Here is a 16794-nt window from a genome sequence, read left to right on the forward strand (position 1 = left end):
ACTTATTATGCCAAATAAGTCTAATTATCAAATTTTTTTCCATCCGCATGCCATGTCGCAAAATTACATATTATTTAATAATTGAACAATGAGAATCTAAAATTTTGGACTAAATAATATGAAAGTTAACAAAAAAATTTAATCCAAAACTTTGAACCCCTAGTATTTGTGATTTTTATTTTTTGGACACACTTTCAATAATATTACTTACTTGTTTTCGATGAAAGTTGAAGTGGACATATAATGTAAGTGGTGCTAGTTTCTAACATGATCCCCGAAATTCAAAGGAAAAACAGTCCGCAATGATCTATGCTAGACTAGCAACAAACATGCAATCCAACTCCAAATGCAAATAATTTTGAACAGGGCAGGGAGGATTTGATTGGAACATAGGAAGAGATTATGAGTAGGAAGTTTTAAATTCAATACCTTTTCTTTATAAAAAAAAAGAAAAAAATTAAATAATTTTTGACAGCCTTTTTTTTTTCCCATGGTTAAGAAGCTTTTTTTTTTTTTTTTGGTCAAAGTTAAGAAGCATTTGGTTAAGTAGAAAAGACGAAATGAAGGGAAGGAAATGGGTGATTTGACGGGATTAATTGTCGGTCAAAGAAAAAGTCTGGAAGTTGGGGTTGGGTGAGGTGGTGCCAGCTCTTTTTCACCCCGAGAAATACAAAAGGTTTGGAAATGTAAGTTAAATTGGTTAAATGGGTTAGATGGGTTACCCAATTATACCCATTTATTAAATGGGTATAATTGGGTAACCCATTTATATCCATATATAAAAATTTAATATATCCATATTCAATTATTAATGGACGAGTATGGGTAAAATTAGTTAAATGATTTTATTTGACACCTCTATGTGCAGTACACGCATTTGGATCAGTAGGTAGTTTAGTCCTCTTTGATTTTTTTTTGGACCCTTTCAGATTTTCCCTCTCTCATAGTATAGAATAGAATAGAATACATGTAGGATTTATCATTGCAGAGAAAAAAAATATAAAGAAAAAAAAAAGGAGAAAAAAGCTAACAAAATAACACAAAAAAATGCCAAGGGAGGTGGTCAAACATGTTTGAAATAATGGGAAATTTCTAAGAAGGTTAGTTTATGGCTAATTCGAATAGTTCATAGACTCTATTAATAGCATATCTAAGGCTGGCCCTAGTCTCTTGTTCTTCTTGTCTTTGGACTGCCTAGAGAAACCGGGGAAGCGGCGTTCATACCAAAGAAAATGTCAAACAATAAAACTACAGCAGAAGCAGAGAATGAAACAAAAGTCCCATTACTGGACTATTCATCAAAAGGTATAGTAGGAGAAGAAGCAAATGAAGATCAAAGTCTTGCACGCAGAACTTGGATTGAATCCAAGAAACTATGGCGAATTGTTGGTCCCGCCATCTTCAGCCGCATCGCTTCCTACTCCATGTTCGTTGTTTCCCAAGCCTTCGCTGGCCACCTTGGTGATCTTGAGCTCGCTGGCTTATCCATTGCTAGCAGTGTCATTTGTGGCTTCGATTTTGGCCTCTTGGTACTTTTTTCTGTGACCATCTTGAGCTCCCTTCTAAGCCTTACGTTGCTTGAAAGCTGAATAAACGAATAGCTAAATGATCCCTATTTACAATCGCAGGGACATCAAAAATATACTTGCTATTACTACTCTCTTCCATTTCGCCTTTAACCATAAGTTTGATCACATCGTATTCAGTTCAAGCAGGGCGATGAAAAGTTGTATAAACTGTTGCTCAAATTCTTGTTGGTATTGGAGATTCATACTACTAAAATTTTTTATGTACTAGTATACGTTTTTTATACTTTTTCTTTCTAAATTTTCAGCCCTTTGTATAAAGATTTGGTGAATTTTTTTTTCAGCTTGGGATGGCAAGTGCATTGGAAACTCTATGTGGGCAAGCTTTTGGAGCAAAGAAATACTACATGTTGGGCGTATATTTACAACGATCGTGGATAGTTCTTCTCTTATGTGGAGTTTTCACGTTACCTTTGTACATATTTGCAACTCCAGTTTTGAAGCTGCTGGGACAACCTGATGATGTTGCTGAGCTTTCTGGGACGGTGGCCTTAGCTTTTATACCACTCCACTTCAGCTTTACTCTTCAGTTCCCTCTGCAGAGATTCTTGCAGAGTCAGCTGAAGAATAATGTGATTGCCTGGGTGAATTTAGTTGCATTCTGTATTCATGTGGTCTTGAGCTGGCTGTTTGTTTACAAGCTCCATTTCGGATTGATGGGGGCTTGCGTTATTTTGAATATTTCTTGGTGGCTTATTGTAATTGGTTTGCTTGCTTACGTTTTCTGTGGTGGTTGTCCTCAAACATGGGCTGGCTTTTCCTTTGAAGCATTTTCTGGTCTTTGGGAATTTCTAAAACTCTCTGCTTCTTCTGGGGTCATGCTATGGTGAGTCTCCCGTCCTTCTTCTCCTCCAATTAAGTGTGTTGATTTCAAAACCATTAATTAAAACCCTTTTGATTCTATTCTAATTTCTGATTAAAAAGTATGACTGTTTTCAGCCAAGAAGCCTGTTCCAATTGCAGCATATTTGTTTCAAAAACATATGCTTTTACAATTGTTAATTAAGGCCTACAACCAGTTGTTTTCATATGTAATTAAGGGTCATCAGAGTTGCTTTTTGGTAAATTTCAATTTTGGTTAATTGTTGCCTCTTCTCAATTGGAACAGTTTGGAGAATTGGTACTACAGGATACTCATCGTGATGACTGGAAATTTGCAGAACGCAGAGATTGCAGTTGATGCACTGTCTATTTGGTGAGGTGCTTTAATTTTATATGCACTTTGTCCCCACGAGTAGGACTAGTTGCATTATTATATTAGGTAATCGTAGCTTTCATGATTACCAGAACCCGCGCATATCTTCCATCCAATTGCCAAAGCTTCATTATCACTTTTGAATTATAAAAAAAAATCCCGGGTTCCGTCTTCTATTGATATACCAATTCTTTGGTGAACTGATGATTCCCGTGGTTTCAACTTTCTTGTTTTTTTAATAATTGAATTGGTCATCAATCATTTTCTTGTCCTGGTTTCCTGTCTGTACTAGAATGTGACAAGCTTCAGTATTTGTGTTGCCAGTCAAAAGGTCTTGGAGGATTTGAGGGATACCTCCAAAATAGACTAGAAAGAAAATTCACAAACAATTAAACCAAAGCAAACCTACCTTGATAGAAATCTTTGACAAAAAAAATCTCCATGAAATCAAGCCAATCTCAGTTGTTTGAAAAGTTTATTGTAGTCAACATAAATAATTCATGCGTACTTAGACAATAAGTCCATGAATATTTAATATTAGGGCATTCGATACTTGTAGTGGATTAACAACCTAGCTAATCAGCATTGTATTTTTGTATATCATCTAACCCCATTACAGTAATTTCCGGATGAGGATAAAAGAACTAATATAATGAAAAAGTTTTATCCAAGCCAAACTCCGTGCATTTTTCATCACATTTGTCCTTTTTTTTTTTTGGTCCTGATTATTTTTGTCCCTTTGTCTCCTGCTGGCAGCATGAACGTCAATGGATGGGAGATGATGATTCCTCTGGGATTCTTTGCAGGAACAGGGTAACCTTATTTTTCCCATAAACCACAAAAATACATGACTTCATTTACGCATTTTGTTTGTGCATAAATTATAATAGATACGACGAAATTTTGTAATATTCACGACTTCATTTAGCGTCCAATCTCGATAATATTTGTCTACACAGGCGACCCAAGAAACTAACCTGACAATTATACTGGTGATTGGTGCTGATATATCGAGGGTGGTCCTGCTTATTAGTTCATATTTTGCAGTAGTCTTTTCTGGTCCCTTCGATTATTGGACTTCACTATCAATTACAGTGTCTCTTCTGGTCCTGCTTATTAGGTCATGTTTTACGTAGTCCCTTCTGGTGCCTTCGATTATTGGACTTCAATATCAATCACATTAAGCTAGGTTTATCTGGTAGGAACAAAAATAACTTGTGACCAGAAAGATGATCAGCACAATTTGTAGGAAGGGGGGAAAGGGCAAGAAAACTGGATAATGTAAGAGAACAAACATAAGCGCTTTGCATTGGTGATACTTATTCTTGATTGTGCAAGAAGCAAATGTTGCCAACATTTATCTGAGACCAAATGAAATCGCCTATTTATAACTAAGCTAATATATGTATGGTTTTTTTGTGATGTTTGCTAACAGAGTAAGGGTTGCAAATGAATTGGGAGCTGGTAATGGGAAAGGAGCCAAGTTTGCAACAATTGTAGCAGTAACACAATCAATAGTGATTGGTCTATTCTTCTGGCTACTGCTTATATTCTTCCACGGTGAAATCGCCTATTTATTCACTACCAGCCCACCTGTGTTAGAAGCAGTACACCAGCTCTCAATTCTCTTAGCTTTCACTGTTCTCCTCAATAGCGTGCAGCCCATTCTTTCAGGTATCCACTTTTAATCAACATAGCTTCTTCTTTTTTTTTCTTCTATTATTTTTATCCCTTCTTTTTTAATAAATTATGACTACTTTTTTTTAAAGGAATTATGATTTTTCTTTGTGGTTAATTCCTGTTTTAGGGGTTGCTGTTGGCTCTGGATGGCAATCGTACGTGGCATACATAAACTTGGGTTGCTACTATTTAATTGGCGTGCCGATGGGATCTGTGATGGGATGGGTTTTCCATTTTGGAGTAATGGTACGTACACCTCTTAATGATGCTTGTGTTGTGTCAACTCATTGATGGCTAATTCTGTATTTTCAAGTTTTTTTTTTTTTTTACTAAATCTCGAGAATGATCCAAGAAAGTAAAGATTAGTCATCACAAGCAAAAAAGATCCGAAATGAAAGGGAAACATTTCATACAAAATTTGATGTGCGTTTTAGGGTATATGGGCTGGAATGATTTTTGGTGGAACTGCAATTCAAACTGCGATTTTGGCCATCATAACAGCTCGGTGTGACTGGGAGAAAGAGGTATTAACAGCAAAGAAACTTTTGCAATTATTGGTATTTTTAGTATTTCGTGTGAAATTTTATTTTCAAATCTAATCAATTAAATGTGAAATTGCAGGCAGAAAAGGCAAATAATCGTGTAGACAAGTGGTCCAAACCAAGTCACACTTGAAGCTGTGAACTTGGGCGGCGATGCTCATTTTGCGAGCAATTGCGATGATGACGAAATTTTGAAGTTTTAATTCTTATATTTGTAATATTATTTTCCAATTAACGCAGAAAAAGAGTATAGTTTACTATGAATTTGAACTACATATCCTGAAAATAAATACTTTGTTATTCTTTTAGGAATCAAATTGACGCGTAAATATAACTGGCTCTCAACTTGTTCCTTTGCCTCTTTGTTAATCTTTTCTTTTAATACTGACAACTGACTCCAAATTTATGAAGATCAAATGACTATTCCTTGCAAAAAAAAAAAAAAAGGATGCGGCAAAACCTCGTTGACTGTTGATCAAATGGGATCATGGTCGTAGTTTAAAGTAGCGGATTTTTTTAAAAAAAATTGTCTGGCCGCAAATTAAAAATGCAGCATACAAAAAATTCTTGTGTTAGAGATTGCCTATCCAAAAATAGATGCTTTTTTTTTTTGAATTATGTCGCCACAAATATTAAAATTAGCATAATAAAACTTTTTTCTGTCAGAAATTGCAAACATAATTGACCGTTGATCAAATGTGATCAACGATCAGGTTTTAAATTTGCTAATATTTTTTTTAAACTATGTCATCGTAAATAACAAAAATGGTGTACAAAAAAATTATTTAAATGATAAAATTTAACCGTTGAATGTAATGAGATCAAGGGTTTAGTTTTTTTCAATACACATGATATAAGCTTTGCATTGGTACAAAAAGGGAAGTTTTGCTATAAAAATACCCCAAGTTAATCACTTTCTCTCACACCAGCCATAGTTTTCTCTGTTTTCCATCCCTAAATCCCCACTTCTCCTCCAATATCTTCCAAAATGAGTAGTTCCGCTAGTTTGTTCCTGAAAGCAGAGTCAGAAGTAGTAGTGTCTTCCCAAAACCTTTCGCCTCCAATGTTTCTGCGAAAATAAATTGTCTTCCTAAAGTAGAGGCAGACTAAAGTAGTGGCTTACTCTCACCTGTTGTCCAAATTTTCAAGCAGTCAAAGCACTGGTTTCACCTCGCCTGTCTTCCAAACTTTGAAGAAATGGGTTGCAATCCTATTGTCAACGTTTTGAAGCCTTGAAGAAGTGCGCAATTGGAGAAAGCTAACATCTATTGTCCAATTAAGGTACTTTCAATTAGTAATTAGTATTAGTAATTGTTTTATATAATGAATTTCATGTTGTACGTTGGTGGTTGAAGTTGAGTAATTAATAGCATTTAATTAATATTTTTATGTGAATTACTGTGTAATTATTACTAACAAGGTTTTGAAACCCAACCTGAATTGCCTGGTTGGACCGATTGAACTGTCGATCGGGCTGTTGGGTGAATTGGGTTATGCCTCAAACCCAGAGGGGTTAAGATACCGCCCTTTTTTGTGAAAATCAGTTGACCTGGATGGTTCGACCACCGGACCATTGAATTGAAACGATTTTCGTTAAATCGGCCGGTTCCTTGACCAACTTTAATTAACCAAAAAAAAAAATAAAAATTGGTAACTAATCCAATTCAACTTTCCAAAGATAAACCTTACCAATTAACCATGCATAATTGTCTCTGATTAGTTAGGTAATAACAATTATTACCTTATTTTTCTACTCCTCGTTCTTTCTCTCTCTCTCTCTCTCTCTCATAATGATATCTCAACTTTTGTCTAAAATTTATTGCATATAGTATATTAATTACATTAACTCTTTAGTGCATTTCAATTGTTTGTCATTGCCTTCTATTTATTTTCATTCCTATCTTATAAACTACTTATAATCTAATTTAGGAAAATTAAAAATGTAAAAAATTAAAATGTAAATAATAATGCTATTCTATATTTCTTTTACCTTTTACTTATAAAAGTTATTCTTGAATTTCAAACATGTAATGCATAAAAGATTAGAATAAGGATTGAAATGATTTTTTTAACATTATTATTGAAGTTTCTACAAATTTGCATATTTTTATATATCTAATATTTGTTAATAATATTTATGATATATTTATGACATCACGGTTTAATAACGGTTCGTCCATGACCCAATCATTTTTTTCGAGTCAATGAACGGTTTGGATTTCAAAACCTTGATTACTAAATAGTAAATAGTAATAGTGAATAATAAATATTAAAAGTAACAGTAAATAGTAACAGTAAATAGTAATAGTTAATTGCAATAGTAAATAGTAATAGTGATAGTAATGAGGAGGACCAAATGCTTGAAGGAGTGCAGGCGCTATTTTCGAAGGTCTGAACGGCTACAGGTGCAGCAAGATCTACCACACAGGAGGGTATATTATAAATGTGGCTGCTCTACCATTTCGCGCAATAAGGGCAAGAGATACGTTGATAGGTGATATTCAAACTTCAAGATTTTTTCTTATCAAAGCTCTTGTTTAATTATCACAGAAATTTTTATTTTGTTATTTACACATTTATAGTTAGATGCTGCATTATTTATCATAGTTTAAATTAATCTTAAAACCAAAAAATTCAAAAAAGAATGACTTGGGCATTTTCAATTTAATTTAATTTTATATTTTAAATTGGAACCTAAAGCTTGCTTCTTGCCATTCATCGATAATTAATCACCGGTTATGAAAGAAAATTAGCACAATTTTTTACATAATTTTTGTTTTACGTAATATCAGATTTTAGGGTTTAGGGTTAATGGTTTATTGTTTAAGTTTAGGATTTAGGGCTATGGTTTAGAAATTAGGGATACAAAAATTAAAAATTTATATTTAAAATAAAAAAAAGGTCGCCACATCTAGCTCGGATGTGGCAATGACATTTTTTTAAAAGCTTCGCTGCATGTTATTTGGCATGCGGTGAAGCCTTTTAAAAAAAATCATTATTTTTAGTGCCTTAAACAACTATAAAAAAATAAAAGAAATTTAATTCAATTTTTGGATGACGCCTCAATTGTCAATTGAGACGACACTTATATTAGCAACTCATGTCAACAAACACCACTTTTATGATGTTTTCTTGTATGGACAATACGTAGAGAAATTCGCCTCAAAATGAAGAAGAAGAATTGGACGAGTTGACTCTGGAGCAACAATTAATTGTGCAGGCAAGTTGCTCTGACAGGTCAAAGAGATGGGCATCATTGTCTTATATAACTATCCTCATAATAAAACTACGTACTGTAGACTGGAGAAAGGCTTCAACGAGACGCCGACAAGCACCGTTCTTCTCATGCCCATAATTGAAATTTGCTTCGGGCATAAAGGCCAACAAGGGTGCCCCTCGGGGGCAGACCAGCTGGCTATGGGATAACTTTGTTAGGCTCAGGTCGTGTGATCGATTCTAACTCTACTACTGTCTCATATATTTTTTAGGATAGGACGAAGTGTACGAGTGCAGAGAGATTAGTCTGACAAAAAAAATTGAGACGCTTCCTTTATTGACAAAAAAATATATATATAGGCGATCAAGGGTTATAATTTATAACTCCGTCTGTTACTACAAAACATTTTATCCTCAAAATTTATGATGTTTCCCAATTCAAACAGTTAATATTAATTATGCAAATCCATCAACTTCTGATCCATCGTCCAAATGTGTGTCGAAGTACTGTACCTGTACTTCTAATCCATAAAAGGGCGAAGGTCAAATATTAGCATCGGCAACAGGTACAATTTCGGAGTAAATGTAAATTTCAATTAGGAGGTGTCAACCTCAAAAACATTAAATTTCAATTAGGAAGCATCTAAACACAAGGGATATAATAAATTTGGATTTGAGCATTTAGATGGCTCATTAGATATAGTTTAAAGTGCCCACTAGACCCCATTAGAAAAATCCTAGGAAATTTAAACAAATAATTAATATCATTCAAAATGTCTAAGAAAGTGAATTATGTACATTAACATTTTAGAATTGAATATTCATCCTTTCTACGAATAGAATATGTCTAATTGGGATCTGAGGCCTCACAAATTTAGTTGTTGCCTGGTTTAAATAGGTTGTTTACAGCATTTCGTGTAAATTAGTACGCCTTTTGTGTAAACTTGGGACCACTGCAATGGTATCGTACGAATTTGCATCTGACACTGTTGTTTATACAAAATCAGGTTGAACTGAACTTGCAAGGCCCCGGCTCCGTCTAATTGGCGGTTTTAACAAGTTAACATCCCTCTCTTTTTTTTTTTTCAATACGATAGGCTTACAATTTGTATTTTTTATGCTACAAAGAGGAGAGAACCTGAATAGATCAAAGGAAAATCGGATGAGATTGAATTACTTACCCACTCAAACGAGTGCGCAACATACTCGTCTGAAAGCCTCTCGAAGTAACTTGCCACATTTTTTTTGTGGTCAATGGTGGGAGGCAGGGTTTGATCCCTGACCTCCCGCCCCCCAACTTTGGTGGTGGCCACTGAGTTAAAGAGCTAAGAGATTGAGTTAACATCCCTCTTTTCATTCGGTCTTTTATGGACTGCCTAGAAATGCCTACCGTAAACATCAGAGAAATGTCAATTATTAAAACCACAGCAGATGATGAAACAAAAGTCCCATTACTACTAGACCGTTCATCTTCCCTTATCCAAACAAGAAGCAGAGTAGAAGAAGAAGTACATCAAGATCAAAGTCTTGCACGAAGGACTTGGATTGAATCCAAGAAACTATGGCGAATTGTTGGTCCGGCCATCTTAACCCGCATAGCAAACTTCTCCATGTTCTTTTTTTCCCAAGCTTTTGCCGGCCACCTTGGTGATCTTGAGCTCGCTGCTTTATCCATTGCTGGCACTGTCATTTCCGGCTTCGTTTTTGGCCTCATGGTACTTTTTCTTGTCGACGAACTTATGTTCTGTTCAGTTCTTCTACCCCTGTTGTAAAACTTAGGTTCTGTTCAGTGCTTCCACCCTTCATGTTTCCTTCAGTAATTACCACTTGGGATTTCCTGGTAGTAAATTAAGCGATTCCAAGTCTTAGAAAATTAAGTTTTCTCCTTCAAAATTGAAAATTTGAACAAGTTTTTTTAATCCGTTTGAACTCTTGCCCCTTAAAAACTTGAAAATATATTATGTTATAAACTTAAATTTAGATATCTTAAAATTTGCCCTATCAGAGTAGATTTTGTGGTTCTGTCTGTTCCCTGCCGGCCACATGGTTAAATTTTTAGCGGGCGATTTTGTGCCTAGAGAATTCGTGTTTTTATTCGATGAGCGTGATTTTAGTGAGCTATAATTTTCTGGTGATTTTTTTTTTTGCTTTTTCAGCTAGGAATGGCTAGTGCATTGGAAACCCTATGTGGGCAGGCTTATGGGGCAAAGAAATATAACATGTTGGGAGTATACTTGCAAAGATCCTGGATTGTTCTTTTTCTCTTCTGTATCCTGACCTTACCTGTATACATTTTGGCCACACCAGTATTGAAATTGCTAGGACAACCTGCCGATATTGCTGAGCTAGCTGGAGATTTGGCCATATCACTTATACCGGTTCACTTCAGCTTTGCTTTTCAGTTTCCTCTGCAGAGATTCTGGCAGAGCCAGCTGAAGAATAATGTGAATGCTTGGGTGAATTTGGGTGCTTTCGTGATACACATGACATTGACCTGGCTCTTTGTGTCGAAGCTTCAGATGGGATTGATTGCCATTTCTGTCACACTAAATATATCTTGGTGGCTTATTGTTTTTGGCTTGCTTGCTTATACTTTGTTTGGTGGTTGTCCTGAAACATGGACTGGTTTTACCTTTGAAGCATTTTCTGGTCTTTGGGAATTTCTGAAACTCTCCATGTCTTCTGGCGTCATGTTATGGTAATCAATCTCCACTCACAGCAAATATGTGTGTGGCAAATTTATTTTTTTGTCAAGGGGCATGTAACTTGCATCATGTGTACTAAAAGTACTTATTCATGGAGCTAGAAGATCTCATCTTAGAGGTTTAAAATTTGTTTCCTTGATTAGTACTATTACTTTACAGTGTTTAATTTCAGTTTTCCCTAATCTTTGTTTCTTCTAAAATGGAACAGCTTGGAGAATTGGTACTACAAGATATTGGTAGTGATGACTGGAAATTTGCCCAATGCCAAAATAGCGGTGGATGCATTGTCCATCTGGTGAGCTGCTTTATATTTCTATCGTTGCCACATTTTAAAAATTGTTTTTCTGTAAGGAAAAGGTGAGACTCAAGAAGCGAAGAAGGAGCACAGAGATTTGAACCCAAAACTTTTAATTTTTGGGATCTCGCCTTAAGCTATTAGATCAAAAACTCCTCGTCCATTGTTGCCACGTCTAATACAATATATTGTGAATTATTTGCATCTGCAATTAAATTTAAACAGCAGTTTGACAAATCACAAGTAATTACTCTCTATTGGGTCATGATCATTCACAATTAAAGCGTACCATTGTTTTCACCAAAAAAAAAAAAAAATTGATAATTTTTTTTTACCAAAATTGTATTTATTGTAGTACTTAAAAACGAATACTCAATAGTCACCAAGCTATTGTGATGAATTTTGTCCATCTGTCCCTGGTCTGCAGCATGAACATCAATGCATGGGAGCTGATGATTCCTCTAGCCTTCTTTGCAGGAACAGGGTAATCTTCTCTCTTTTTTATTAAACCCACCCCCCCCCCCCAACACACACACACACAGAGGACTTGATTGGTGCAGTTTGTTTGTTCATTCATATTGTATTGTAGAAGAGACGTAGGTCATTTGAGTTGCAAGCTTTGTTTAATTTGTCTATATAGTAAACGCTCATGAAAATAACCTCACGGTGTGTTTGGGCAAATGCGTCTAAATATTGAATGTAAAAGTCCTTCAAAAAAAAAAAAAAAAAAAAAAGATTGAATGTGAAAGAAATGGTCCTGCTGACTTTGATGTCTAGCATTGTCCCTTTTTCTTGAGATTCTTTCGATTGTTGTTGTCTCTTTCTGATATCTACTTGTTTGATTATTTTGTGAAGAGCTTGGACCAAAACCACACGTCTTGGGCCCACTATAACCCATCTGCCGCCTGTACCTAATATACGTGCACCATAGTACTTGTGTCTAATCTCTCATTATTGTTGTGGTTGTTACACCAAAAAATTATTGCAAACACAAAGTACATTACGGAACAAAGAAAGTAGATGCACCGTGCAATTTTTTTTTTTTTTTTTTTTTCATTTTTCATAGTTCAAGAAAAAATTGCTAATATTTCTTTTTTCTTATGTTTGACAACAGAGTAAGGGTTGCAAATGAATTGGGAGCTGGTAACGGGAAAGGAGCCAAATTTGCAACAATTGTGTCAGTAATACAATCGACAGTGATTGGTCTATTCTTCTGGCTGCTTATTTTGTTCTTCCACAACGAAATATCCTATATATTCACAACCAGCCAACCTGTGCTAGAAGCTGTACACCACCTCTCAATTCTCTTAGCTTTCACCATTCTCCTCAATAGCGTGCAACCCATTCTCTCCGGTATTTCACCATAATCAACATATAGTCTCTTTTTCTACTATTTTTTTTTTAATTTTTGGGTGGACTTGTGATTTTTTTTTTTTTTTCCACAAATCTTGTGTAAGGGGTTGCTGTTGGTTCTGGTTGGCAATCATACGTAGCATACATAAACTTGGGTTGTTACTATCTACTTGGAGTCCCAATGGGAATCGTAATGGGATGGGTTTTTCATTTCGGAGTACTGGTACGTAAACCCCTCACGGTTGCAAAATCTCAAGGCTGATCCATCAAAAATTGAAGGGAAAATATTGATATTGATATTTCATAACTTAACAGGGTTTGTGGGCTGGAATGATTTTTGGTGGAACTGCAGTGCAAACTGTGGTATTGGCCGTCATCACAGCTCGGTGTGATTGGGATCAAGAGGTAATAGAAAGTAGAAACAGAATCTCATTGCTTTTCTTTTTTTTTTTTTTTGTTTAATCAAAGTAATATGCTTTTCTGAAATTGTTGCGAGTCAATTACATCTGAAAATGCAGGCAGAGAAGGCAGGCATGCATGTAGACAAGTGGTCGAAAGGGACTCGTATCTGAACTCACATTGACGTGCATGTGGAGTAATTGTTGAAATGCCTTGAATCAGATCTTGGACCTCCGCTGAGCTGTTCGGGGGTCTCGTTTATATCCATTCTGTATAAAAATGTCTGATACATTCTGAATCCTAAAAAAAAAAAAATCCAATTTCTTCCAAATTTGTTCTTACTTGTTCTTGTTTGTTCTTCCGTTCCGCTGCATTTGTTTTAACTGTAACAATCTTGATTCTGGCTGCAAAATTGTTTTAATCTACTTCGCCATCTCTGCACAATTCTAGCTATTGTGGAAAAGGCTTCCAATTTCAGTATGACAATATCAGAAAGCTTTGTTAAGGTGAGTCATGGTTGACAGTTAACCCTACCCTTTGGGTTAGTTAGCTTGCAATATATGTATTTGTGAAGAGTAAAAAACTTAGGAAGTCCCAACACTATTTCCGACGGATCCCCTAAATAGCTACAAGTGCATAGTTTAAGAATTTCTGATCATTTTAGACCTAAGCTAAGCAAGAACCAAAGGTCATTTTTGTCCGATCACAATAAAAAACATTGGGACCAAAATCAAAAGGCCATAATCATCTCTCTCTCTCTCTCTCACCATAAGTCAAGATGTAGAACATGTTGCTTTCCTCGGTAAAGCTGGACCTGATTGTAACAGTGCGCCTTCATAGTACTATAAATTGGGTCAATTAAATGCTTGAAAGCCACAAAGTCCAATTTTAACTCATCTAATAAAGAAACGTCTCCCTATACCACCTATTTAAGAGAGGTCACTACCAAGGAAAATGTCAAGCGAAAGCATATTGGAGGATGGAAATCTTCCATTACTCGACCATTTATCCAATGCATTATGATCATAACTGAGAAGCAAAGTCTAGCACGTAGAATTTGGACGGAGACTGTTAAAACAGATGCAGCGGAACGGAAGAACAAACAAGAACGAGCAAGAACAAATTTGGAGGAAATCAGCGAGACCCCCGAACAACTCAGCGGGGGTCGAAGATCTGATTCAAGGTATTTCAACAGAGACCAAGAAGATGTGGCGAATAGTTGGTCCAGCAATCTTCAGCCGCATCGCTTCATACACCGTGTTCATTGCTTCCTTTACTGCAAAGCCAATTGAAGAACTATATATATAGCTGCTTGCGTACGTACAATTGGTTCGGAGATACTCTTAAACTGGATCCTTGTGTCTAAGCTTCAGCTTGGATTGGTTGGAATTGAAATAATAATAATGAATGTGTCTTGGGGGCTTATTCTGCTTCTTATACGCTAGCTATTTGTTATTGCTTTTTTACACATAATTTTAGTATTATCTATTGTGTTTTGATATTTATTTGTTGTTCAATTCACTTTTTAATCATAAACTCCACCAAAGTCAAACTTCATCTATTTCATCGCTTGGTTTAATAAATCAAAATGCCTTCCATTTCATATTTCACACGACTGGATCTTGACAGCATGAACATCAATGGGTGGGAGATGATGACTTCTCTGGCCTTCTTAGCCGCGGAATAGGGTCAGCTTTTCTTTTAAATACTCCTCCTCATGAGACTTTATTTCTTGTTCACATTGTATATTGTGCTGATAAAATTTTAAATTTGATAAAATGCTCCAAAATAAATTCTTATGTACTCTTGACATATATGTCAGTCATTTTACGCTCAACATGATCTGTATTTGACCATTATACACGCATAGAAAGTATGACCAAGGTAGCTGGTCAAATTAGATTAATGCTAATTATATCTCAACATGTACGCTAATTATAAGAATTGTAAAATTCAGTGGACTCCAATTGTGACTCCCATGCATTAGTTATTGAATCACCACATACCATATGGGATTTAAAAAATTAGGGATATATATATATATATATATATATATATATATATATATATATATATATATATATATATATATATATGCCTAACATTTGAATACCCAGTCAGAGTTTGAAAAGAACAACTGTATTCTAATTATAATTCAATCACAATTATTTTACTCCAAATTGCAACCTTCTTTTCGTCTCACACATATCATATTATAAAAAGTGCTGCAATATTATTTCAGACAATTTTCCCAACTGATCTCCTATCCAAATGGATGTGTTTCATGGTTCATGCTGATTATATTTTTCCACAATCAAATTGCCTTCATATTCACATCAAGTAAGGTTATCTTAGAAGCAATAAACAGACTCTCAATTCTTTTAGCTTTCACCATTCTCCTCAATAGCGTGCAACCCATTCTGTCTGGTAACTATTCAGCGTTCGTTCTACATAATTTCATACTTTTTTATTTTTTGAATTTACTCTTTTGATTCAATTAGGTGTTGCTATTGGATCTGGATGGCAAGCATATGCTGCAAACATAAATTTGAGCTGTTATACTATTTTTCTGGGATTGTTTTTTCATTTCCGAGTAATGGTATGGGACCTCCAAATGTTTTTGTGTATTCTTTTGGGCAAGCTTTTCTAGAATAAAAAATTTTATTGGGTGTATTAAATTGACTTTTTCAATCTGAATGATCTTGCAACCCCATTAAAGCTTTTCTATTTATTACAGTAATTAGAATCTTTATAACTAGGGCCTGCATGAAGTTGCACAATCCATGCATTCGATAGAAAGATCTATTGGATTGAAAATTATTTGGGAAATTTTTTTTCTATATTTAATAGCACAGTTTTTGAGATTAAATGATAGTTAGAAAAATTTTAAAAAAAAGGTAGTAGGAAAACCAATTTGGAGAATCTCGATAAATTTTTTTTCCAGGCAATGTATTTGGAATGAAAATTATGATGCAGTTTTTTTTTTTTTTTTTTCTAAATTTCAATTTCATGCTAGCATATGAACGTTTATACGCTAACAAAAGGATTAAGACATTTTGTACAATTTATTAAAATTTAAGAAAAGGGACTAAAGAATTCAAATAATTCTGTGTCAGTTTGAAAAATAAAATTTGTTATATTCTTAGATAACTATGCAACAAATGAAGATAAATTCATATTTCTGATTAAGAAAACTAAAAACAGAACGCCATTATTTCAAATGTTATTTTGTTCATGTCATAAACGTATTTTTTCAATTCATCTTTTTCTTATATTATCAACTGATTTTTTATCTCACACATACCACATCAGAAAGTAGTATAATAATTTTGCCAAATAATACCTTATCCAAATACCTGTGTATCAGATATTTAACCATAGAACCCCGAGAAATCCAAAGAATCAGTCCCCCTCTATTGAATCTAGGATCCACTTTCATCGTCCACAAGGTGTGATTGAATTTCACGTGTGCCAAAAAAAAAAAAGAGAGAGAGAGAGAAACATCGTTGGAATTTCATGAAACATGTGTATTGAAATTTGTAGCCCACAACTACAAGTACACCTAATCATGGCACAATATCATATCATAACCAAAAAAAAAAAAAAAAAAAAAATCACAATAGAAAGTCAAAATTTGGTGTTTGTGATGTGAAGATGTTTCGAAATCACAATATCACGCATCTTACTTTACAATCAAGAGGTCTCTAGTGAATCTACAAAAAATCATGCATATGCATGATTTTTGATCAGATCATTTTCTTCTCCAGCTTGGCTTTTCCGTTATTTTAGGAAAAGAAAGGGAAAGAAAATACCTTTTGATAGC

At 34.8% G+C, this 16794-nt stretch overlaps 2 protein-coding genes across 2 annotated transcripts; both read left to right on the forward strand.

Moving 5' to 3' along the window:
• The first annotated feature begins 1135 nt into the window (after positions 1-1135).
• On the forward strand, positions 1136-5320 carry LOC113699967 (protein DETOXIFICATION 27-like). The gene is made up of 8 exons (XM_027220333.2): positions 1136-1529; positions 1871-2412; positions 2695-2781; positions 3538-3594; positions 4217-4455; positions 4589-4707; positions 4896-4985; positions 5083-5320. Exons 1-8 carry the CDS (start codon positions 1233-1235, stop codon positions 5134-5136), a joined length of 1485 nt encoding a protein of 494 aa, XP_027076134.1. The 5' UTR covers positions 1136-1232; the 3' UTR covers positions 5137-5320.
• Positions 5321-9354: 4034 nt separating this feature from the next.
• Positions 9355-13302, forward strand: LOC113697980 (protein DETOXIFICATION 27-like). The gene is made up of 8 exons (XM_027217620.2): positions 9355-9934; positions 10376-10917; positions 11133-11219; positions 11647-11703; positions 12334-12572; positions 12677-12795; positions 12888-12977; positions 13091-13302. The coding sequence occupies exons 1-8, from the start codon at positions 9587-9589 to the stop codon at positions 13142-13144; spliced, it is 1536 nt and encodes a 511-aa protein (XP_027073421.1). The 5' UTR covers positions 9355-9586; the 3' UTR covers positions 13145-13302.
• The last annotated feature ends 3492 nt before the right edge of the window (positions 13303-16794 follow it).

The sequence above is a fragment of the Coffea arabica genome, chromosome 7c (genome assembly GCF_036785885.1).
Source record: "Coffea arabica cultivar ET-39 chromosome 7c, Coffea Arabica ET-39 HiFi, whole genome shotgun sequence".
Classification (NCBI taxonomy): domain Eukaryota; kingdom Viridiplantae; phylum Streptophyta; class Magnoliopsida; order Gentianales; family Rubiaceae; genus Coffea; species Coffea arabica.

Excerpts from the sequence above, each read along its gene's own strand:
- LOC113699967 (XM_027220333.2), top strand. The coding sequence starts at position 1,233 with ATGTCAAACAATAAAACTACAGCAGAAGCAGAGAATGAAACAAAAGTC. Across the intron at positions 4,708-4,895 it reads TTTTCCATTTTGGAGTAATG|GGTATATGGGCTGGAATGAT; the intron begins GTACGTACACCT and ends TGTGCGTTTTAG. Across the intron at positions 4,986-5,082 it reads GGTGTGACTGGGAGAAAGAG|GCAGAAAAGGCAAATAATCG; the intron begins GTATTAACAGCA and ends GTGAAATTGCAG.
- LOC113697980 (XM_027217620.2), top strand. The coding sequence starts at position 9,587 with ATGGACTGCCTAGAAATGCCTACCGTAAACATCAGAGAAATGTCAATT. Across the intron at positions 10,918-11,132 it reads TCTTCTGGCGTCATGTTATG|CTTGGAGAATTGGTACTACA; the intron begins GTAATCAATCTC and ends AAAATGGAACAG. Across the intron at positions 11,704-12,333 it reads GCCTTCTTTGCAGGAACAGG|AGTAAGGGTTGCAAATGAAT; the intron begins GTAATCTTCTCT and ends GTTTGACAACAG.